General features: G+C 39.9%; 1 protein-coding gene across 1 annotated transcript; it reads left to right on the plus strand.

Annotated features, from left to right (window-relative positions):
• The first annotated feature begins 2,470 nt into the window (after nucleotides 1-2,470).
• On the plus strand, nucleotides 2,471-24,646 carry LOC122017309. The gene is made up of 12 exons (XM_042574886.1): nucleotides 2,471-3,089; nucleotides 3,372-3,488; nucleotides 3,601-3,790; nucleotides 3,911-4,077; nucleotides 4,178-4,352; nucleotides 9,624-9,685; nucleotides 11,537-11,618; nucleotides 23,604-23,661; nucleotides 23,753-23,877; nucleotides 23,956-24,048; nucleotides 24,121-24,191; nucleotides 24,319-24,646. The coding sequence occupies exons 1-12, from the start codon at nucleotides 2,617-2,619 to the stop codon at nucleotides 24,443-24,445; spliced, it is 1,740 nt and encodes a 579-aa protein (XP_042430820.1). The 5' UTR covers nucleotides 2,471-2,616; the 3' UTR covers nucleotides 24,446-24,646.
• The last annotated feature ends 605 nt before the right edge of the window (nucleotides 24,647-25,251 follow it).

A 25,251-nucleotide genomic window follows, 5' to 3' on the forward strand; every position in this document is an offset into this window, starting at 1 on the left:
ATTTATGTTGCATTTTTTTAAGTGATATCAAAATTATTTTCAAAGTTTTCAAAAACTTGATAAGTTTTTCAAAATTGTTGGAAAACGAGAGTTTTTTTTTAACTCTCTTATTTTTGAAAGTTACCTTTAAATTTTTTTTTGTATCCCATTTTTTTATGTGATTAAAGGGGGAGAAGTAAAAATTAAGTCTAGGGGGAGGTAGCTTAATTTATTTTTATTTTTTACTTTTTGCACTTAATTTTAAAATTTATTGCTTTTACTTTATGTTGGTTTACCCTAACTTAACTCGGGTTGCTCACATAAAAAAGGGGGAGATTATTGGTATCCTAAGGTATTTTGATGTGATCAACCAAGTTAGGTTATGTCATGTTGTGTTTAACTCTGTGTCTAAGTGTGCAGGAACTTAGGAGCACAGGGCGTCGAGCAAAAGATGCAACTAGCGAAAAAAGACGGCACAAGGGAGAGCCGACGGGCTCGGTGCGTTTGAGGGACGAGGTGCTGCGGAAGAGTAAGCGGGCGAACGAGAATGAGGTGCACGACGTTTCCGAGGGACGAGAAGTCAGAGCGGAAACTTGCTCGAGAAGGCTGGAAGTTGGGTTCGTGTGAGCCCTATTCCAGATGGCCGAAATCACCCAAGCGAGTGGAGTAGGAGCGGAAGACCCGGACTGATGTGAGCGGAATTGAAGAAAGAGGTCGGGATAAAAAATCAGCAAAGGGCTGATTTTTGGCCCCAGGGTGCTTGAACTTCAGGTGCCCGGAACGCTTCCGGGCACTCGGAACTCGATTCTTAGCCATTTCGACGTAGCGTTTAAACGTTGCGTCTGAGATAGAATTCTATCATATTCCGGGCGTCTGGAATCCTTCCAAACGCCCCGAGCAAGGCTGTATAAGCAACTCTGCTCCCAGAAGCCTAGAAGAACAAGAATTACAAAGGAACAACACTTGTGCTTGAGTTTGTTTAAGTTTAGCTTTGTTTTGTGAGCTTTGAATGCTGTAAGAGGCTTCTTCACCCAGAGGAGATTTTTAGTGCGTTTTTTTATCTGACTTGGATTAGCAACCTCCCCGGTTGTAACTAAGTAAATCCTCGATACCTCTTTCCTTTTAATTTCTTTATTAGTCTTATGTAAGTGTTCTTTTAATTAAGTTATAAGTTCGAGAAAGGTTGTGCTTGCTTATTTTGTGCAGGGGTTATTCATCCCCCTTTAGCCGACCGCCAAGGGTCCTAGCAGCATATATCTGATATGACAGTGGAAGCTTCGTCGTTCAATTTATCGATGGACCATGCCCTGTTGTTAGCAACACTAACTCCTATAAGAATATGATGAGCTACGCAAGGGGTCCCACTGTTTGGCCGAGCGAGGGAGCCGCTCGACTAGGATTCCCCCGCTCGATCACTCAAGGCTGTTCTTCTCCATGGTTGCTTAACTCAGTAGGTCGTTCCTCGCTCGACCGGATAGGTGGTCAGGTCGGACTAGCCTTCATTTGGTTACTGTTTTGAGCATTTTATGTCATCTTTATAGTCGTCACGATCGGACGAGCAACCTACTTAGATAAGCCTCTGGGTCGATCGGACCCTTCAGGCCGACTCGATTTGTTGCTACTCGCTCGACCAACTTTGATGACTCGACGATTTCTTACCTTTGAATATCTTGACTTGACCTCTGTGTCGACAATTGTTCCTGCCTTTAACTTATACTTGGTAGAGTTCCTTTACCATCGCATCACAAAAAAGTTCATTATTTGATTTTGCTTAGACAATTTTCTAGGAATTGTTATTAAGTTTTGTCAATTTTAGAGTTTTGTTTTTTTATTTATTTACTTTTTTTATTTCACGGATGATGATGATGATGATGATGAGTTAAGGGATAACATTATTCTTTTTATTTGATCCTATTTTATTCCTCTTATTTTTTAATTTTATTTTATTTAAAAAGTCAAAAAATTTAATATATATATATATATATATATTAAAAATTAATATTAATATATATATATATATTAAAAATTAATATTTAGATTTATTTTAAAAAATAAATCAGGTTATCAGTTTCAAATCGATAAAAAGTGAGGAATTTATTTTAAAAATAATATTAGAGATCTATTTTTTTTCCGCCTAAATCCTTAAATAAATTGGGGTTTGATTAAATGGCTCAAATAACTATAATACCAGTTTACTAGTAAAATAAAATGAGAATAAAAATAGAAATAAAATCCACCTCTTATATGAGTTTATCGTATTCCCATAAATCTAAAATTTATTATCAAATTATCTCCAAAGTCCATAATCTAAATACGCCATTCCATTCTCCCATTCCTAAATTCATTAATCAAACACCACTTAAGTCGGCCATGTGTAACAAAGATTTTCACGAACCAAGTATCCTCTCTCCTAATCTCCTTCATGTGCTTCGCAGCGACGCTCGAACGAAAATATCTTATATTTAAAAAAAAGGTAAAACGCAACAAGAAAAAAGGGTCAAAAAAACATAAAATAGAGAAAGGAAACGAGAGAAGCTGCCTCTGTGGACTTCGGTGAAGAGAAACCCTAATGGCGATTCCCGACCACCGGAATGGGCCGACTCCCCCATCACCCTAGCCGATCCTACGCGATGATCCATGAACGGCGGCCGGGTCGTGCAGATGTTCTCCTCCTCTATGGCCCCGGCTCCGCAGTCGCAGCCGCCGCTGCCGCCGCCGCTCTCGCTCCATTCCCATCCTTCTTCCTCCCTCTCGCTCGGCCTCCATCCCCTTCCCCTCCTCCCTGCTCCTGCCGCCCGCCACCCTTCGGGGCACGACTCCGTGGAGCACGTGGCGCCGCCCGTCGCGAAGGTGAAGTTGGAGGACATTGTGCCGTTCGAGGGGGTAGCCGATGGGGTGTACTCGAAGGCGGTGGAGGAACTGTCAGGGTCTCTGATGAGGCACAACGCCGTGCTGATTGAGCTTGGTTCGGACGAAGCTGTGATTTTGAAATGTGCGTTGGACTCGGCGAGGACTTGCTTCAAGGCCAGGGCCATGTGCAATGGTGTGGGCGTCGGAGTTCATGTTTGTGGGAAGTCAGGCAAGGGTGTTTATACCTACCGTGCTGGAAGGTGAATACTTTATACAACGTTTCACTGTTGAATACAGCTAAATATGACTGGACGAGTGCACTCTATTGTACCAGTAGTGAGGGATGTTATATTTTGAGCTCTCTTACATATTTTAGAACAATTACTATGCATTATTTTGCTTCGATGCCTTCTTCATCTGCATCTGACTCAATTACCACGGCGTCCTCTACATCATTGATTGATAACTCAGTTCTAACTCAGTTATTTTATCTCAACGCCGTATGATCTTGTTAAGTCATAGTTTATTATGAATTTTATTAGGACTTTGGAAGATGGAGACTTAACTCCTGCATGCATGGGAGATGCCTTTAGATGTATGGGAAAGGCAGCTCGTGCTGCACTTTGTGCGGTAGCAAGACATCTTCGGCTCCGAAGCGAGTAAATGCCCTTTTTGTTTATATTAGTTTTCTACTCTAGACTCTAGTGTCTCAGCAGGTTGCTATATCTATCCGTGACTCATTCAGTTAATACTTGCTGAAACAACTTTCAGTGTTTTTAACCATTTGCTTGATGATACACCCTTGCCTGCTACTGAAGTTTCATCATCAGTTCTGATTGCCTCCTGTTCTCAAGCTTCATACTGTAATGGCAAGGACCAAGTTGGAGGTGGAAAGTCTTCCATCACTGAAGTTGAAAAAGGTTTTTTGACATTAATTGCTTCTGACAGTCCTGGGATTCAGGTAATTAATCTTATTGTTTCTGTTAATAAGAGCAATATAATTTGTATTGGCATATTTGTTCACTTGGATATTCCTATTCTGCCATACTTTGGCAAACTCATCTATTTTACCTTTTGGTAGGTTTGTGATCCAAATGATCGTTGGTTCTTAGCTGATGGGAGTTCAGGACCTGGCAATCTATTACTACTAACTGGAAGGGCTCTAAGCCATGCTACCGCTGGACTTCGTCCAGCTGCCTCATATAGAATGGTTCCTGAGTGTTTTCCTAGCACCATAAGCCGGGGAAGGTCTGAATCTCTCTTTCATATATTTGTAATTTATTTTTATTATTTTTTGCATTTGTTGTTTGGGTTCCCACTTGTCATCATGGAATTGCTCTGTTTGTAGGTCATCACTGACATTTAAGCTCATGCCTCAGCGTAATGCAATATTGGATTGTTCACCAATTGCTGCAGCTGGACATGTTATACCACAGAGTTACCAACCAATATTAGCAAGCCAATTAATGGATGACTTATCTACCGAAGATGATCTCATGTGCAATTATCCTGATAATGTCTATGTGAGTTAACTATTCATGTATTAACTTGCTTGCCGCATATAATGTCTATGTGAGTTTTCTACATTAGTATTTGAACAATAATAATAAAAAAAAGCCAGCTCGGTGCATGAAGCTCCTGCCAATACGGAGTCGGGAAGGATTTACGCAACCTTACCTTGCTTTGTAAGAGGTTGTTTTTGAAATTTGAACTTGTAACCTCTAGGTCACATAATAATAATTTTACCGTTGCGCCAAGGCTCCCCTTCAAGATAAAATTTTGACCATCTCTATTACTCCAACTGCTTGGCATGTTTACCCGCACAAGAAATATATTAATTTCAGTGTTAATCTAGATAATATTGCAATGAATCAACAATAATATTTTGAAAATTTGCTAACTTATTTGTTGGAGAAGCCTCTTGTAACTTTTTTTAGAAGAAAGTCTTAATAATACCTGAAGAAATCTTGCCATTGTGTGAGATTGAGTTTTTTGCAAGAGTGAGGTTAATCACATTTGTCTTCAAGGTTCATATCAGACATTGTTTTCAAGTCATTCAGTAATGGAGTTGGTTGACATCAATGTCTGTTGGTTGAAGTTTGAAGCCTTAACTTGTACTAGCATGATCAATAGTGATATTGACCAAGGTTTAAAATCTTGACTTGTGTTGAGGTTTTGGTTCTAGACCGATACATTTTCAATATCATGCCGTACCGATACGGTTTTAATATTTTTTTTATTTATATATAGTAATTATTAGATAAATATGTTTATTGTGTATAATTTTAAAATAAATTGTATATTGATTTTATATAAATTTTCCATTATAGAACAATTTAATATTGTTAGAAAAAATAATTAAATATATATTTTTTAAAAAAATTGATCTATTAATGAGTCGAATTAAAATTGATACATCATAATATATTACCTTAATAATACCAAAAGGAGTGGCGTGAATAAGAAGGAAGCATTGATTCTTATAATATTCTGCTTAGGTTAACTTTATAGTTCTCCAACGTTGAGATTAAATAATCATGTTGCGTTAGGTTGCCGGCCAACGTCAAAATTATGGCAAATATTCAATGAATGGATCCATTAATCTATTGTGTTAATGCTAGGTTGTTCCCTGGAAGGAACCCGTTGCAGGGTCCGACTGTAACGTCTCCGCAAGGACCGCTATATCGCCAGAACTCGGGTGTAGTGCTAAATATGCAAGAGTTCGCGTTACAGGTTCGACTGTAACGTCTCAGCAAGGACCGCTACATCTCCATGAGAACTTGGTGTAGTGTTAAATAGGTAAGAGTTCTCACATCATAGGTTGGATAAGAACAAATATGATAGGAAAACTAATAATCTAAGATTTGGAACATGGAACATAGGAACTCTCACTGGTAAATCAATGGAGGTAGTAGATATGATGATTAGGAGAAGAATTAGTATTTTGTGTGTACAAGAGACAAAATGGACAGGCAAGAAGGCAAAGATGAAAGAGAACTCGGGTTTTAAGTTCTAGTACACTGGAAAGAGTAAAGCAAGAAATGGTGTGAGTATTATTGTAGATAGTTTGTTAAAGGATGAAGTTGTAGGAGTAGTTAGAAAAGGGGATAGATTTATAACCCTTAAGATAATAGTGACGAAAGAAACTATGAACATAATTAACGTATATGTACCACAGATAGGATTAGATGAAACTACCAAATCAAGGTTTTGGGAGAACTTAGATGAAATATTATAAAATATTCCACTAAATGAAATGATTTTAATAGAAGATGATCTAAATAAACATGTCAGAGTGAAAAATGAGGAATATGAGAGTACATGGGAGTTATGGGTTTGGAACGAGGAATAAAGAAGGGAAAACTATATTAGATTTTGCGATAGCATATGACCTTATATTAGCTAATACGTTTTTTGAGAAAAGAGAATAACACTTAATCACATTCAAAAGTGGGAATAATAAATTGCAAATTGACTTTCTTATGGTTAGGAAGAAGGATATAAAGATTTATAAAGATTGCAAAGTCATCCCTGGAGAAAGCTTAACTACCCAACATAGGGTAGTAGTGTTGGATATATGCCTCAAACATAGTATCAATAGAAAGAAAATGTATACGGTTCCTAGAATTAAGTGATGGAAGTTAAAGGATGAGAAGCAAAATATATTTAAGGAGAAGGTAGAAGTACAAGCATTAGGTGAAATATACAATGACTCTAATACAACATGGGATAAGATGGTATCAAAGTTGAAAATACTAGCTAAGAGTGTACTCGGTGAGTCAAAGGAACATGCACCACTAAGTAAAGAATCTTGGTGGTGGAATGAGAAAGTACAAGAGAAAGTGAAGGAAAAACGAATAGCATATAAAGATTATATATTTGTAAGAACGAGGAAAACTTAAAAAAATATACAATAACAAAGAAAAAAGCTAAGAAAGTAGCGAGGGAAGAAAAAAATGAAACTTTTGAACGATTATATCAAAAATTGGATACAAAAAAGGGGAAGTAGACATTTATAGAATAGCTAAAGTGAGAGAAAGGAAAACAAGAGATCTTAGCCAAATAAAATGTATTAAAGATGAATGTAATAGGGTATTAGTAAACGATGAAGAAATAAAAGAACGGTGGAAGAGATATTTTCATCAACTTTTTAATCAAGGTTTAGGTGACCAACTTAACTTAGGTAATTTAAGTAGGTCAAATGAGCATAGAAATTTTAATTTTTATCGTAGAATTAGTAAAATAAACTTTAAATGAGATGCATAAGGGAAAAATCGTTGGACCAGATGATATTCCGATAGAGGTATGGAAGTGCTTAGGGAAACAAGGTATTGAATGACTTATAAAATTATTTAATATGATATTGAAAACGAAAAAATGCCTGATCAGGAGGATAAATACTCTAGTCCCCTTATATAAGAACAAGGGAGACGTACAAAATTGTGCAAACTATAGGGGTATTAAACTAATAAGTCATACTATGAAACTTTGGGAAAAAGTAACAGAAAAAAGATTAAGAAAGAAGACCATAGTGACAGAAAATCAATTTGGGTTCATGTTCGGAATATCGACAATAGAAGCTATACATCTTCTTAGACAATTAATTGAAAAATATCGGGAGCAAAAACAAGATCTACATATGGTATTCATTGACTTAGAAAAAGTTTATGATAGAGTCCCAAGAGAAATTATATGGAGAATTTTAGAAAAGAGAGGTGTTAGCGTAACATATATTGAACTAATTAAGGATATGTATGAGGATGTAATGACCAGAGTAAAGACTTCAGGCGAAGTAACTGAAGTTTTTCCAATAAAGATAGGGTTACATCAAGGATCAACTCTATGTCCTTATATTTTTATACTAATTATGGACGAACTCACTGCGCACATTCAAAACACAGTATCGTGGTGCATGTTGTTTTCCGATGATATTATTTTGGTAGATGAAACACGTGAAGGAGTAAATGTTAAACTAGAATCTTGGAGGGAAACACTAGAAGGGAAATGTTTTAAGCTTAGTAGATTAAAGATAGAATATATGGAATTTAAGTTTAACAATATTAGAAGTAATGAAACAATTGTTAAGATAGGAGAGGACGAGTTGCCCGGAACAAAGAGATTTAAATATTTAGGATCATTTTTTTGTAAAACGATGGAGGGATTGAGAGAGATGTCTTACATAGAATACAAGCAGGATGAGTGAAATGGAGGGGAGCGTCGAGTGTTTTATGTGACCGTAAAGTATCTCTTAAACTTAAAGGTAAGTTCTATAAAACTGCAGTTAGACCTGCTATGTTATATGGAGCTGAATGTTGGGCTATGACTCAAGCACATGAGCAGAAGATGAGAGTTGCAGAGATGAGGATGTTAAAGTGAATGTGGGGACATATGAGGCTGGACAAAGTAAGAAATGAGAGCATTAGAGAGAAAGTCGGAGTTGCATCTATAGAGGAAAAACTACACGTTTAAACGGTAGAACATGTATTTAGACAACCAATAAATGCTCCAATTATACGATGTGAAACTATGATAAATATGCATATCAAACGAGGGAGAGGAAGACCAAAAAAGACTTGGTTAGCAACAATAAAACAAGATAAAGTTTATTTAAATATAGGTGATGATATAATAGGAGATAGAGCTCAATGGCGTAAAAGGATTCATATAGCCGACCCCACCTAGTGGGAAAAAGTTTGGTTGTTGTTGTTGTTTGTTGTAATTATATAAATTAACTATTTATTCATTTAATTAATTATTAATTTAAATAATATATATTTAAAATAGAAGGGGAGCCTTGGCGCAACGGTAAAGTTGTTGCCATGTGACCAAAATGTTACGGGTTCGAATCCTGGAAACAACCTCTTACAAAAAGCAGGGTAAGACTACGTTCAATGAATCCTTTCTCGGGACCCCGCATGGCGGGAGCTTCGTACACCGGGCTGTCATTTTTTAAAAATAATATATATTTAAAATAGTAAAAAAAATATTAGAATATCAATTAAATATTAAAATAGTAAAAAAAAATATAAAATAATAATAATTAAAAGTTATGAGAATATAAATTTGATTTATTATAATTTTTAAATGAAATTTAAAACAGTAAAAACAATTTCAAAATATCAATTAATAAAATTAATATATTTTTATATATTTTATTGGGATAACTTAATTAGGATTTATGAAAACCTAGTTGGGAATTGTTTGAATTAAATAAATCACAATTTTAATTTTGCATAATGATATCACTTGCGGGCGCCTGCGCTGCCGGAAACATCCTGCGATGTCTTTGGGACGCTCTATCGCGTGATGCGCGTGAAGCACACACGCGAAATTAGGGAGCTTACTGTGCCAATTTCGCTCCCCAAGCGGAATGGTAAAAATTATCTGTCCGGCACGGAACAGTATTTCAATTGTTGGCATTGACACTATGATGTGCATAAAACTCAGAGCTCAGATATGTGACACGCAGCATTAATTGATGAGTTATTTGTAACTACTGCAGTCCTAGTTGTAAGTGTTGTAATCCATCTATAAGTATGCAATGAACAAAAATAATGAGATGCAAGTTTACAATGTCATCTTCTTTGTTATTTCCTGTCATATTTATCAATATTAACGGGTTCTCTCATAGACAATGATTCCATGGCCTTCTTCACTCGTGATTGATCCCGTGTGCTCGAAGCAATATTCCTTTCTCCTTGTGTATGAAATATGATTTTGCATGCAATTCAGCATGCCAATTTGTAGCTTTTTGGTATTTTGATTGGTCCTTATTTTAAGCTGTTATGTTGCAGGAAACTCAAACCGACCTTATTAAGGAACCATCTCTCAGAAGCATACTTTCAGATCCTTTGTCGTAGGTCTCCAGTCTCCTATATTTCCATCAGTTATACTTCCTTCATGTTTGAATATTGTGTTTTAATCTAAATTATTTTTGGATTGTTATAATTTGAAATGCTATTTTTTCTGTTTTCATCTGCTTATGGAGGACCAGTTTGATGAGTTTAATAACCACTTAAAATAGTTGATATTGGTTGGAAAGAGTCTTTAATTTTGAACAGATATTTAGGGAGAGAATTTGGTGAATAAAAAGATATGCATAGAGGTTTTACATTTGTGAAAAGCAATAAAGTGGCTAGTAACAAACATTTTATAATGAGGTTATATTTGTTAGAGATATTGCAATTTATTTTTATTACAACTGAGCGTAATTTAAATCCTGGTCCTTTTACCTAAGTTTTTCATGAATTTACTAATCACTTAATAATTAATTTGTGTTGTATGTGTTATTTGCAAATAATATTGCATTGAATGATGGGATTTTAGTAAATTATAAATTTGAGAACTGAATTGTGGAAATCAATTCAGAAAACATATAGATAAAGTAGATAACAATAGCACAAAACCTTGAGTCCTAACTATTAGGAGTCAGTTACATAAATCATAATCCAATTATACTCAACATAAGGGGAGCTAAAGTTATTGTCATGTGACCAAAAAGGTCATGGGTTTGAATCCTGGAAACAGCCTCTTGCAAAAAGCAGGGTAAGGCTGCGTACAATGGATCATTCTCCGGAATCCCGCATGACGGGAGCTTCGTGCACCGGACTGTCCTTTTACTCAACATAAGGCTCCTACAACACCAATGGCAGCCACATGTTTAAATCACATTATTGTCTGTGAACATGTTTATACCATCTTAGCCCATCAGAACATGCCTATACCATATTAAATTATTTTTTCTTATTTTATCATCTACACCTAATTGTTCCTCAGTAATAGTTTTATGATTTATATTTATAGTAACACTGGGCATCTATTTTAGCATTCTTATCTCTGCATAATAAGTTAATGAATTGTTTCTTGCGGCTTAACTCTCTTGATTGATAAAGTATTACTGGTTATATTATAGTCTTATGTTTTTTCCTTTTTTTTTTTCTTTTTTGCCTAAGAGGTATACTATCATCACGCAAGACTCTAAAATTCTATTTTACATCTCTTTATGCTATGAAGGAATATTAAGATAGATGGACAACCTTTTTGCAAGAGTTTTAAATTAAAACTGGAAATTTAGAATGGAGAGTTTTCTGGGATCGTTACATGCCTTCCAAGTTAGAAGGAAAATTTTTAGATAATAATTTGATTTAACATATTATGTATCTGAGTTTGGATGGTTAAGATTTAAGAAACAAGTAGTGATGTTCAGGTTCTTGCGTGGATGTGTGTGCTGATTAAAAATGGAATATTTTTATTGACAGTAGATAGTTAGGCTCGATAGATTATAAAATGAAAAAATGGTGTTGATGATATTGATGTGTTCAAAAGAGGACAAAATCTATAGTTAACAAGCTAGATCAAATAAAATTGAGAGAATTCTCTAAATTTGGAAAATGTTGAAATTTGTCACTCTCATCCATCTTACATCTAATTTTGATAATTGTTCACTTTCCATTATAAATTTGGCAAAATTAACATTTCCCACCTTTTAATGGTTTTCACAAGTCCAACAGTTGCAATGCATTTTATTGTGTTTTCTTCACCATTGCTTTGAATGTAAATAAAGTTGCTAATGTTGTTTCTCCTCAACGCTAGTACTATTTTTTCCTTCTTTTGGTTGAATTTGAAAGTAGTTTTCTTTTTTCCGTACTTCCATATGTTTGTATTTTGTTAAGTTTCCATACTCATGTTTTATCTTTTTCTGCGTCAGAGGTGCATTTCTTGAGGATGCTATGGTTGTTTCTTGTGGGCATTCTTTTGGCGGTCATATGCTGAAGAAAGTAATAGAAATGGTATGCATAGGTATTCCATGTATTTTTTTATAGGAGCTTCTGAGGCAAACTAGCTAAGTTATTTCTAAGTAATCTAATTGTTTTTTTATTGATCTTTTAAGTTAGGAAAAAAATCTAAAGCTTGCAACTCTGTTTTGAATCAAATTGTTGAATCTTGAAGTCTTGATATTGTCTTTTTTTGAGAATCTTATGGTAGTGATATCCATGTATTAAAATTTTGAGCCGTTTCGCTTGATATAGGCGAAACTTTTCATTCTGCATGTCGACCGATATCGTCACTCCTCCGGTGCTAGCGTCCCTGGAGGCTCCGCGGGTGCGTCGCGCAAGCACAATGACATGTCCAGAAGAGTAACAAGAGTTCGACGACGTGTCTGAATGAGTCATGCGATCTCGACGATGCTTCGAGATGCGTCGTGTGATCCTGAACACACCTTCGGACACGTCTCGCGAGCACGGCGATGCCTCCGGATGCGTCGCGCGAAGACGGTGGAACAAGAGTGTGATGCATCTGGATGTGTCGGGCGAGCCTTGCGACACTTCGCGTGAGCCTGACAATGCATCCTTAAGCATCACGTGAGCCTAGTGACGCTTCAAGTGGCGTGGCACGATCTCGGGAGCCTCGTGGAACACGGTGGAACAGGAGGGGTTTAGTGTTTAATTAAAAACTTAGATTAATAAATTTAATTAATTCCTAGATATGATTGGGATAATTTAGATTGACTTAGTTAAAATCTAATAGAATTATCCCATTATATACAACAACAACCAAGTCTTATCCCACTAGGTGAGGTAGAATATATAGATCCTTTTATGCCATTGAGCTCTATCTCGTACTATATCATCTCTATACTTAAATAAAATTTATCTTCTTTTATTGTTGATAATCAATAAAGAGAAACAAGAGGAAGACCTTTTTTGGCCTTTTTCTTTCTCGTTTGATATGTATATTTATCATAGTTTTACATCGTCTAACTGAGCATTTATTGGTCGTGTACATGTCCGTACCATATTAAACGTGTCTCTCGAAGTTTTCCCTCAATATATGCAACTCCGACTTTCTCTCTAATGCTTTCATTTCTTATACTGTCCATCCTCATACGTCCACACATCTATCTTAACATCCTCATCTCTGCAACTCTCATCTTCTGTTTATGTGCTCGAGTTATAGCCCAACATTTAGCTCCATTTAGCATAGCAGGTCTAACTATGGTTTTGTAAAACTTTTCTTTAAGTTTTAGAGGTACTTTACAGTCACATAAAAGAATCGACCCTCTCTTCCATTTCAATCATCCTGCTTGTATTCTATGTAAGACATCTCTCTCAATCCCTCCATCGTTTTGCAAATATGATGCTAAATATTTAAAGCTCTCGGTTTCGGGCAACCCATCATCTCCTATCTTAACAATTGTTTCATTACGTCTAATATTGTTAAACTTAAATTCCATATATTCTGTCTTTATTCTATTAAGTCTAAAACCTTTCCTTTTAGTGTTTCCCGTCAAGCTTTTAGTTTAGCATTTATTCGTTCACGTGTTTTATCTACTAAAACAATATCATCTATAAACAACATGCACTATGATACCATATATTGAATGTGTAGTGAGTTCGTCCAGAATTAGTGTAAAAGATAGAGACTTAGAGCTGATCCTTGATGTAACCCTATCTTTATTGGAAATGCTTCAGTTACTCCGTGAAGTTTTTATTCTGGTCATTACATCTTCGTAGATATTCTTAATTAGTTCAATATATGTTACGCTAATACCTTTTTCTAGACTTCCAAGTCAATGAATACCATGTATAGATTTGGTTTTTACTTTTGATATTTTTTAATTAGTTGTCTAATAAGATGTATAGTTTATATTGTTGACCTTCCATGCATGAACCCAAAAGAATTTTCGTAATAGAGTCATCATATATTTTACCTAATATTTGTACTCCTATCTTCTCCTTAAATATATTTTGCTTCCCATCCTTTAACTTCCATCATTTAATTCTAAGAGTTGTATATTTTTTTCTATTGATTTTATACTTGAGGCGTATATCCAATACTACTAACCTATGTTGAGTAGTGAAACTTTCTCCAGGGATGATCTTGTAATCTTTATAAATCTTTCTATTCTTCTTAACTATAAGAAAGTCAATTTGCAATTTATTATTTCCAATTTTGAACGTGACTAAGTGTTCTTCTCTTTTCTTAAAAAATGTGTTAGCCAATATAAGGTTTTATGCTATCGTAAAATTTAATATAGTTTTTCTTTCTTCATTTCTCGCTCTAAACCCATAACCCTTGTGTGCTCTCTTATATTCCTCATTTTTCACTCCGACATGTCCATTTAGATCATCTCATATTAAAATTGTTTCATTTGATCGAATATTTTATAATATTTTATCTAAGTCGTTCCAAAATCTTAATTTGGTAGTTTTATCTAATCCTACTTGCGGTGTATATACGTTAATTATGTTATTTTTTCACTACTATTATCTTAAGGGTTATAATTCGATTCTCTTTTCTAATTACTCTTACAACTTCATCCTTTAATAGACTATCTATAATAATACTCATTTCATTTCTTGTTTTACTCTTTCTTGTGTACCATAACTTAAAATATAAGGTCTCTATCATTTTTACCTTCTTGCCTACTCATTTTTTCTCTTGTACACACAAAACACTAATTTTTCTCCTAATTATCGTATCTACTATCTCCATTAATTTACATTGAGAGTTTCTATGTTCTATGTTCTAAATCTTAGACTATTAGTTTTCCTATCATATTCGTTCTTATCTAACCTATGGTGTGAGAACTCCTGCTTATTTATTACTATACTTAAGTTCCTATGGAGATGTAGCGGTCCTTATCGACACGTTACAGTCGGACTCTACAACGCGAACTCTTGTATATTTAGTACTACACCTAAATTTTAGGGATATAGCGGTTGATGCGGTGATAAAGGAGGGCCCACTAAGTGCGGGTCAAGGACGGAGGTAGCAATCAACGTGGAGGTCAAAATCAGAGCGGTTAACGCCAGAGAACCAACGGGCTTGCCAAAGGTGGGCCGTGCGGAGGCTTACTACAGTTGCCGATCGGGCATGAAATGTCTGATCGACAAGTGGCTTGTCCGAACAGAACGCCTGGACAACCAAGAGCACTAGGGCTAGAACATCAGATGCTCATCACGAAGTGGAGGAATGCTAAGGCAACTAGAGTGCTGGTTCGGTCAGGCAGAAACAATCAACCAAGCCAAGGGATTATGGAGAAGATCGATTGACGTTGACAGGGCGGGGATCCCCGGCCGAGCAGTTCTCTCGCTTGGCGAAATAGTGGGACCCCTTTCATATCTCTTAATATTCCTTTGGGAGATAATGCCATTGACAACGAGACATGATCAATATGCGGATCATACGACAAAAGCTTCTACTATTTCATCAGGAATTTGCATGCACTGTTAAAGTATGGTGTCAGAGATACTTTTCTGATAGGTCCTTTCATAGGACGATTAGGGAAGCGTGTTAGCGCCTTGAGATGCGTGCACGTCTCCTACTCGGGCGCTATATAAAAGGGGGATCCATGCACCGGCGGAGGTACGCATTATTCACTATTCACGCCTGTGCTTATTGTTGCTTCGCTTTCTTTCATTTTTCTGATGACTAACTTGAGTATCGGAGGTCCAACATCAGGGACCTCTTCCCTAGCTCGGTACTAACATTTCTTGTGTTGCAGAGCGGAGCGTAGTCTACATTTGGTCAACTTTGAAGCCACATCGCTAGCCAGCCTTCTTCATGATTTTCGGATAGGATCATATTGGCGCCATCTGTGGGAACGTAGTCTGTATTCGAAATGCGAAGATGGAGGACACTGGACGACTCACAACGGTGACATTGACAAAGGAGGAATTAGTACAGAGATCGAGCGGAACATGTATTCGTTCGGGGGTAGAATAAGAAGCCGATCGACATATATGGGGACGCGCCCAATGTACCTATCCCCTTTCATTGCGCGTTATTCCAGACTCCATCAGAGGAACAGTGCCGAGCGGATAGGGATCTAGATTCCTCCTTCGACGACGCACCCGTTTGGGATACACGGAAAGGGAAAGCACCAAAAAATGATGATTTGCCCGAATATATCAACCGATAGTTCTCTTAGGGGATCTTAGATGACCCCTGTGGAACAACTGATCCAGATGACCATCTGGCTAAGTTCGATAACGCGGCCACGTCCATCAATACACCGACAGAGTGAAGTGCCGGGTCTTCCTCACCACTCTTTTAGGATCAGCGCAACGCTGGTTTAGACGTCTGTCGATTGGATTAATTCATAGCTTCAAAGATTTCCGAGCGGCATTCTTGCATCACTTCGCTAGTAGTCGCCGTTATCAGAAGACAAGTGTTAGTCTATTCGCAGTGAAGTAGGGGCCCAAGGAGGCATTGAGGGCCTATATCAAGCGGTTCAACCAGGTGACTATGGATATTCTATTGGTCTCCTCGGAGATATTGGTAAATGCCTTCTCCCAGGGGCTCACCGAAGGAGAATTCTTCTGCTCCCTCATCCGGAGGCCACCAAAAGACTTCGACCACGTACTTAGGCTGGTCACTGAATATATAAACGTGGAGGAAGCCCGAGCGGCGCGGAGGAAGTGCCTGTCGAGCATACTGCTCCCTCGGAACAGCGGCCGACCACCAATCATTAACCACCAAAGGGCCCACGATCGGGAGTAGCACAACCACTCCAGGAGCCAAGAACGCATGCCGTGTAGCATGTAGCAACAGGTCGGTCCAAAGCCGCGAAAGGCAAGACTTGGGTGCCGTTGTTTTTCTCGTTTCATCAATCGGCGATGCATAAGACTCAGGACTGTTATGACTTGAGGTCGATTTCCAGCCGATCAGCTCCTCCAGGATGCCGTCGTCGCTCATCGACTCTCGAGCGACGACATCGACGTCTGTCTGACGGGCGAAGAGAAGAAGACAGACTGGCGGACGAACAACGCCATCGTCAGTCTCAAAGAAGAAATAACATAAGTCTCGTACGAACTTCTACTAAGTGGACTAGATCCTCAACTCGGGAAGAGGAGAATCGAAGTAATGGCACTCAGGGCGAAATTGGAATGATCGTCTATGGGCCAACTGACGATGATTCCAGTCGAGCAAGAAAGTCGCACTCCCGATGACTGGAGATACACGCTGTGGGATGCAGCAAAAAGAAGGCCGAGGGATCAGAGATCAATTTCGGCCCTTGAGACATAGAGGGAATAGAGATCCCTCACGATGATGCCTTGATCATCTGGGCAGTAATAGCTAACTATATTATTCACTGAACTTTTGTTGATACAGGTAGCTCGGTGAATATAATATTTAAGAAGACGTTCGACCAGCTGCAAATCGATCGGAGCGAATTGCAGCCTGTGACGACCCCGCTCTACGGGTTCACTCACAATGAAGTATTGCCGATTGCCCAGGTTCGGTTGGCCATATCGCTCGGAGAAGAACCTCTCAAGAGGACTACAAATTTCATTGTGATGGATGCGTCCTCCGCCTACAATGTCATATTGGGTTGAGCGGCCCATAATGAGTTCCGAACTGTGATGTCCTTCTGCCAGAAGAGCATGTTTCCGATAGACAATAAGGTGGGCGAAGTTAAAGGCGACCAGTTGGCCGCTCGGCGGTGCTACGTCGAGATGGTCAAATCCGAAGAAAAGGCCGCACGGAAGATCCCGTGTCTGGAAGTGAACACCATCATAGAAGAACCTCCCGCGCTGGTCTATGAGGAAAAGGAGGAGGTTCAGATCCATCCTAGCCGGTCGGAAGCCACTACATTTGTCGCTGTCGACCTGATAGATGAGAAGAAGGTTGTTTGCCTTAGGCGAAATCATGATGTGTTCGCTTGGTTGAACACGAGCTCCCGGGCATCTCTCCAAGTGTGGCTCAACACGAGCTTCATGTCCGACCAAACGCTCGGCCGGTGAAACAGAGGAAGAGGTACATGCCTGTTCGGAGCAAGGAGTGGCCGCTTCTTGGGCTATATCGTCACCGAATGGGGGATCGAGGCGAATCCGAGTAAGGTGAAGGCACTGCAGGACATGCCCCCACCCCACAACTTAAAAGAGGTCCAACGGTTGATCGGACGGATCACCGCAGTATCGAGATTGATCTCCAAATCGTTCGATCGGAATCACCCGTTCTTCAAGATATTGCGCCGAGAGACGAAGTTCCAGTGGGACGCGGAGTGCGACAAGACGCTGGAGGAGCTCATGGAGTATCTTACCTCCTTACCTGTATTGGTGAAACCTAACGCCGACGAGCCACTCTGGATTTATTTGTTATCCACAGAGCATGCGATTGACTCGGCATTGGTGCGGCAAAACGGCCTTGAGCAACAGCTTGTATATTTTCTAAGTCATATATTAAAAATCCCCCTACACTAACTTCGAAAAATTGGCATATACGCTAGTACTCGTCGCTTGGAGACTTCATCCATATTTTCGCTTACATCCGATTGTGGTGATGATCAATAGTGCATTGGGAAGAGTTCTCCTTAACCCAGAAGCGTCCGAACAGCTGATCAAATGAACCACCGAGCTAAGCGAGTTTGACATACAATATCAATTGCGAACGACGATTAAAACATAGGACTAAGCGAGTTGGATGTGACTTGGAAGATTTATGTAGATGACTCGTCTATCCGGCGAGGTAGCAGGATCAACATCCTTTTGATTTCACCGCGGGGGGACATGATGCAATTGTCCGTGCAGCTGAATTATCGGGTTACAAATAACGAAGCTGAATATGAAGTCTTGATAACTGACTTACAGGTAGCTCGGCATGTAGGAGCCACAAAAGTCTTCATCCATTCGGATTCTCAGTTGGCAACTCAGTAGCTATTGGGCACGCTCGAGATAAGTAATGCTCGACTCAAGCTATACGCTGAAATTTTCTAGAAGCTGAAGGCAAGCTTCCAAGAAGTGGTTATATAGAAGATCCCTTGGTTGGACAACCAGGCTACTGATGAGCTGGCTAAGTTAATCAGTTTGTTGTCGTCGATCGTCATTGATAAGCCGATCGAACAAGTCTCATTGGTGACAAACATCAACAGGACGGACGGAATAGAATTCCCGAGTGATTGGAGGATGCCATTGATAGAGTTCCTTCAATCGTACGTCACACCAGTCGATCAAGAGGAAGCTCATTTGTTGAAGAAGAGGGTCCGACGGTTTACTTTGGTTGGCGACCAGTTATATAAAAGAGCTTTCTCAAGGCCGTTGCTCAAATGTGTCGAATCGGATGACATGGAGTACATCTTGCAAGAGGTTCATTAAGGCTCCTGCGGTAGTCATTCGGGCGGCAGATCACTAGCCTGAATGATCTTGTTGGCGGGGTACTTTTGGCTCACATTGTAAGATGACGCCGCTCGGATGGTTGTCACTTGCTTGTCATGTCAGAATATCATAACATCCCGCATCGACCCACCGAGGAGATGAAAGCATCCATGGTGTCATGTCCGTTTGACCGGTGGGGCATGAACATTGTTGGACCATTTCCATTGGCGACCAATCAATGAAGATTTCTACTCGTCGCAGTAGATTATTTTTCAGAGTGGGTGAAAGTCAAACCGCTTGCCAAGATAACCGAGCATATGGTTATCAAATTTATATGGCAAAATATCTTGTGTTGGTTCGACATCCCTCGTCGGCTAGTCTCGGGTAACGAAAGATAGTTCGCAGGATGGAAGCTCAAGGAGTGGTGTGAAGGTTATGACATTGCATAGGTTTTCACCTCAGTGGCTTATCCCAGAGCAACGACCAGGTGGAAGTCACCAATTGGGAAATTATCAGAGAGTTGTGGGCTCGGCTCAACTACGTTGGAGGCAACTAGGCCGATGAACTCCCCAACGTATTGTGGGCTCATCATACCACACCAAGAGAAGCGATCGACGTCACCCCGTTCCATCTGGTGTACGAAGGTGAAGCAGTGGTTCAAGTGGAAGTCGGAGTAGAGTCCAACCGTGTGCAGCTCTACGACGATGAAAACGCCGAGCGTAGACTCATGGAGCTCAACCTAGTAGATGAAGTACGGACTTTCCAGCTCATGGCGTACAGACAGCGCATGAAGCAGAGCTACAACCGGAGGGTAATCTCGAGGTTGTTCCAGATCGACGACTTGGTATGGAAAAGAGTGAAGTCGGTCGGCGACGTCACTAAATTAAAAGCCTCGTGAGGAGGATCCTACAAAGTCATTCAGAAACTCCGCTCGAGAGCTTACTATCTGCAAGATGAAGATGGGAAAAAGCTCAAGCAACCCTAGAGCGCAAACTATCTTCAGCCTTATAGGGCCGGGTGAGAGGTGCATCATTAAATTCAAATTAAATTGTATAAACGTATGTTATTTACAGGTGAACAATGAATAAAATTCACAAGTGTCTCAGACTTTGGCATCGATCGGCCAAGTTAAAAGTCGAGCGACGACTATAAATCCTTATCTACGCAACCAAAAGTTGAGCGGTGACTATAAATTCTTGTCTATGTAATCAAAAGTAGAGCGACGACTATAAACCCCCTGTCGACGAATCAAAAAGTCGAGTGACGATTATAAACCCTTGTCTATGCAATCGAAAGTCGAGCGACTACTATAAACTCTTGTCTACGCAATCGAAAATCGAGCGGCGACTATAAACTCCTGTCGACGAATCAAAAGTCGAGCGATGACTATAAACTCTTGTCTACTCAATCAAAAGACGAGTAGCGACTATAAACCCTTGTCTACGTAATCAAAAGTCGAGCGACGACTATAAAAAAAGTCGAACGGCGACTATAAACCCCTGTTGACGAATCAAAAGTTGAGCGGTGACTATAAACCTCTGTCGATGAATCAAAAGTCGAGTGACGACTATAAATCCGAGTCTACGCCAACTAAAGTCGAGCAGTGACTATAAACCCTTGAGTCTACGACAATAGCTGAGCGACGGCTATAAACCCGATTTTATGCCAACTAAAGTCGAGCGACGACTATAAACCCTTGAGTCTACGACAACAGCCGAGAGTCGACGACCACAGTAGAGTGGCGGCTATAAATCCGAGATTAAAATTAGTGATAAGTCATTTGGAGACTATGAACACCGGTCCTACTACCGATTGATAGATATGATTTTCGATTACAAAGGCAGAGAGGTCGTTCGATATATGCTGAGATGAGCGGTTGAATGTCTCGGTGACTAGTTACAAAGACGAGCGGAAGCGCGAGAATTCATACTTTGGAAATTTTCACATAGAATTACAAGATGGTTAAAATGTCGGACAGCTTCACGGGAGCCGAACGGCGATGCATGGAAGGACACTGTAAAGTATAACGAAAGCGGAGAAGCGCCGAATGGGTGTAGATTCATTGACACTTAGAAATTTTTTTACAAAAACTCAAAAGGGGGGAAAAAGGATGACAAGGAAGTAGGAAAAAAGCTACTCCTGATCTACAACAACTTCTTCATGGAGCGAAGCCACGAGCTCGTCCTTTCAAAAGGATTCAATGGAAATGTTGGCAGATAAGTGGCCGCTGTCCTTTAGCTGTTGGACGGTGTCCGCTATGCCCAAGTCAAATAGCCATAGAATTCGATCGGAGAAGAGCCGGTTGAAGCCCTCCGAATGAAGGTATTTGCTTGGAAGTCTTTAAGCCGGGCGGGCTCATCCTCCTTATATTTGGCCAGTTGGGCCTTGGATGCCTCCATCTCAGCCTGTAGAGACTTCAGCTCGGCTTCTTGATCTGCGATTTTCTGCTCCGCCGATCAACCCAATTGCTCTTGGGCCAAAGCTGTCTTGGTCTCCTTCAGTTTCTTGTCCAGGGCCCGAGCCTCCAGGTTTTTCTTCTCTAGGTCCTCTATTGTGTGAAGTTTGCGGGTGCTCGTTGATCGGACCATGGAGCCAAAATCCCTGGCCTGCTTGTTGAGCCGCTCGAGCTGTTGAGCTTGCTCCTAACTCTTATCCTTCTCCCAACTGTTCGGAGGTCTTCTCCAGATGCTCCTTCATCCAAGCAACTTCAGTGGAGAGTGCTTCAGCAGCGTCTCGGGATGCGCTTGCTCCGCCAGTCGAATCCCGCAACTTGTCATGCTCGAGGAACGCCAGTCTTTGGCACAAGGCCAAGCTCTCCACCTAGTATTGCACAGGATGTAAGTCAGAGCGGCCACGTACAAGAGGATAACTATATTTAGAAAACGTACCATGGTGGATTTCCGTGTAAAGTCGTAAGCTAACTCCTCGGGTGGGATTGCCAAGGCCCTGCGTTGAGTGCCCGCCCAAGTTTGAGCCAAGAGACCCTAAATGTGGATAGTGTGCTCAAGTGCCCGGGGCGTGGCATCCTCGGGAGAAGGCTCGATATCAATGGGTAGGTGGATCAGAGCGGAGATGAGTCAGCGACCGACCGGACCATAAGGCTCTGAAGTTGCCTGACCTTGGGAGTTGGACTTTGAGGTACGGATGGTGGAGATTGTGGTCTCCATACTGGCAGGTGGTGGAAAGAATGATGCCGGTTGTGCCAAAATGGTGCTGGTCAGCAGTTCCAAAATTGATGGAGTCCAATCGGATGATAGGAGCGTTGGCAAGACGACCGTCTTCATGGGAGCGACAGAAGACAAGCTCTCGCCCCACTCGGACGGAGGCCGAGAGGTAGGCACTTCTATCAGCGCTGGTGTCGAGGCGCCCTAGCGGGAGGTCCCTTCTGAGCTAAGCCTCTTCCTCCTCTGTCTCTGAAGCAGCGGTTCCCTTGAACTTGCCGAGTCGGTTGGCTGCGACTTCGAAGGCACGGTTACCAGGACCATGGTGGGCCGAGCAGACGGAAGCTCACCAGTATTAATGCCCGCACTACTTCCTGCCGCTTGCCTCGCCTCGCCTCATCAGTCAGGTCCGCTGAATTGCCAATTGGCGTGATCTCGCGACTTTCCAGCTCGGCGGCACCGCGAATGTTGATCTTAGTGGTAGGGAGTTTGCTTTTGCCGCTCAGTAGGGACTTCAACTTGACTTCAGCTGCAAAAACGAAAGTAAAATTAATTAGATTTTAAGGTGATAGAGGAAGAAACAATTTACCTAACGAGCCGGGCAGCCTTGAGCGATGGGGACTCAGTCCAAAAATGTATAGAACGCTTTCGTGTAGCAGCTTGTATATATGATATTTTTTACTGAGAATAACCTTGCATTTTCATAATAGTTTAATGGATCCATTCATTGAATATTTGTTATAGTTTTTACGCTGGTTGGCAACCTAACACAACCCTCCTTTATTCGGGCTTGGGATCGACTATGACTAGTTCGTCATAGGCAAAGCTAATTATCCCATTATATATACACACACACTAAAGTTAGCCAACGGACCAAATTTACGGACCTGCCGTATGGACCATGCATTTCAATTTTTTTTCCTTTTGTTTTATTTTTTTTAAAACTTTTGGTTATTCCAATAAGATTTTGCCTTTAGAGTTTAGGAGTTTGATTATGTATAGGTTTGCTATTCTGCGCACCTCGCTTGCGCAATAGAGTGAGGCAGTAAATTTTTTATTTTTAATTAATATATTTTATATTTAAAAAGTATGGACACGATACGGTACCAAAATTATATCGTTATGGTCCGAGACCGAAACCTCGATATTTATGATTTTAAACCAAGGTAATATCATTCTAAGCCTCATAAAACTTCACAGTAAGTTAAAATTTTTAATTGCTTGTGGTATTGGATTAATTAGTAACTTCTAGGAAATATGGATACAAATAATTTTAAATAGAAATAAAAGTGGTCTTTCTTTGCAATAAAAAATACTCTCCTCAGTAATAGTCACTGCTAGTGCTGGTTTTCTGATATCGATTAGCGTGATCTGTATCATTGTTTAAAATTGGGGATGTTATTTGGTTGTCTTGATTCCTTATACTTGTGCAACTTTCTTACGAGCTTTTTTGATTAGTCACAGCAAGTAATGATGATGACTATCATTTGTTCTTTGTTTGTTTTCAAATCAGGCCAGATGTAATATATGCAATGAAGAGATAGAGGCAGACACGTTGGTCCCTAATTATGGTAAATTATGCTCAAGTTTTAGGAAATTCTATAACAAATTGAGCCTCGTCTAAGATATAAATGTATTATTTTTTTGGACGTTTCCTTTCAGCTTTGCAGGCTGCAGCTTCGACAGTAAAGCTGGAGGATGATAGGAAACTCTTCCATAATGCTACTCTGCGCAAACGTAGGAAGGAAGTTGGTGAACAAATGGAAGCAGTGAAGAGATTATCCAAAGTTCATGTCTTTTGGATTAATAATACCCATTCATTCATTTTTTCTTTCTTTTCCTATATGTTGGTAATTTGTCTACAGGACAATGGGGAGATTGCGACAGAGTATGACAGTACCAGACACCTGAAGGGAGTTCAATATCCATTTGTAGTCAATGAGAAAGTTTTGATTAAAGTATAATCATCTCAAACGTCAAATTAACCTACGCTCAATATGGAAATGAAACTGATGTCACCTTATATTCAGGGAAACAAGAGAACTCCTGATAAATTTGTGGGACGGGAAGCAATAGTTACGTCTCAATGTTTGAATGGCTGGTACGTTCCCCGGTGCCTCCAATCTTTTTAAATATAGATGGCAAATATTCTAATAAGCAGATCTCTGCTGCATAATATCAAGTCTAGAAATTCTTGTTCGGTTACATTGCTAGTATGCAATCTGCAGGTACTTGCTCAAGATTCTCGGCAGTGGAGAAAGTGTACGTTTACAGTATCGCTCTCTTCAGAAACTTCGAAGTTCTCATAGGGATGATAGAGCACAATCACAACCCTTGATGAAAAACAGCAGCTGAGTTACATGACGTGAAACTACTATGGTTGCAACTTGGCTAAGGCCTTTCTGATATAGCGTTTGTTCGCTTGCCTCCCCCCCTCTTTTCTTTTGTCCAGGTTTCACGTGTACACTAAGCCTGAAATCTTTGTCTTACAATAGCAACGGAAATGTTGTGTCGAAGGGCAGTCCTCATTATATAAAGAAGCAAATATGTTGATAAGTGGGCAAACGGTGTTTGAAATTGCTAATGATTCAAACCTATATTCTATTACTAATGGAATCCTTTTACACCCGTTGTGCTCATTGAGCACTCGGGTGCTACCTAGGATGCCAATAGAAAATACAAAGGAAGAATAGGAAAGCTTGCCCGTGCCCTTCTTTCCAGTCATTCGATCAATGTACGGAACCAGTCGGGAAGACCATTACATATTCTTGAGCCGGATGATCAGCTGTGCGGCGTCAGGCTTCCAAGCTCAACCTCACATAGCCGGTCGACCAAGGGCAGGTGCCAATCTCATCTATCTTTTTGCTGATGCCGCCACCATGCTACTCGCCTCGCATGTTCGATATGACTGAGATGGACAGGTGGAGAACATTCTGCGAACTTCATTTATGATCCTTCAAAGGTGGATGACGAGTCAGGTTCCAACTGTCTGATGGTTAGTCTGGAAGTTGTTTAATTGTAGCCAGAATTTATGGGATTCCTTTGGTTGTTTCGGTGGTGTCCGTATCAGTTCAGAACAACTCGCTCTCATCTATAGTTATAGCATTGTTCGATTAGTGTTCTACACTACACTGTAATTTGACTTGAATTCAAGTGTCAGA

Source organism: Zingiber officinale, chromosome 8B (genome assembly GCF_018446385.1).
Source record: "Zingiber officinale cultivar Zhangliang chromosome 8B, Zo_v1.1, whole genome shotgun sequence".
Classification (NCBI taxonomy): domain Eukaryota; kingdom Viridiplantae; phylum Streptophyta; class Magnoliopsida; order Zingiberales; family Zingiberaceae; genus Zingiber; species Zingiber officinale.

Excerpts from the sequence above, each read along its gene's own strand:
- LOC122017309 (XM_042574886.1), top strand. The coding sequence starts at position 2,617 with ATGAACGGCGGCCGGGTCGTGCAGATGTTCTCCTCCTCTATGGCCCCG. Across the intron at positions 9,686-11,536 it reads ATACTTTCAGATCCTTTGTC|AGGTGCATTTCTTGAGGATG; the intron begins GTAGGTCTCCAG and ends TTTCTGCGTCAG. Across the intron at positions 24,192-24,318 it reads TCTCAATGTTTGAATGGCTG|GTACTTGCTCAAGATTCTCG; the intron begins GTACGTTCCCCG and ends TGCAATCTGCAG.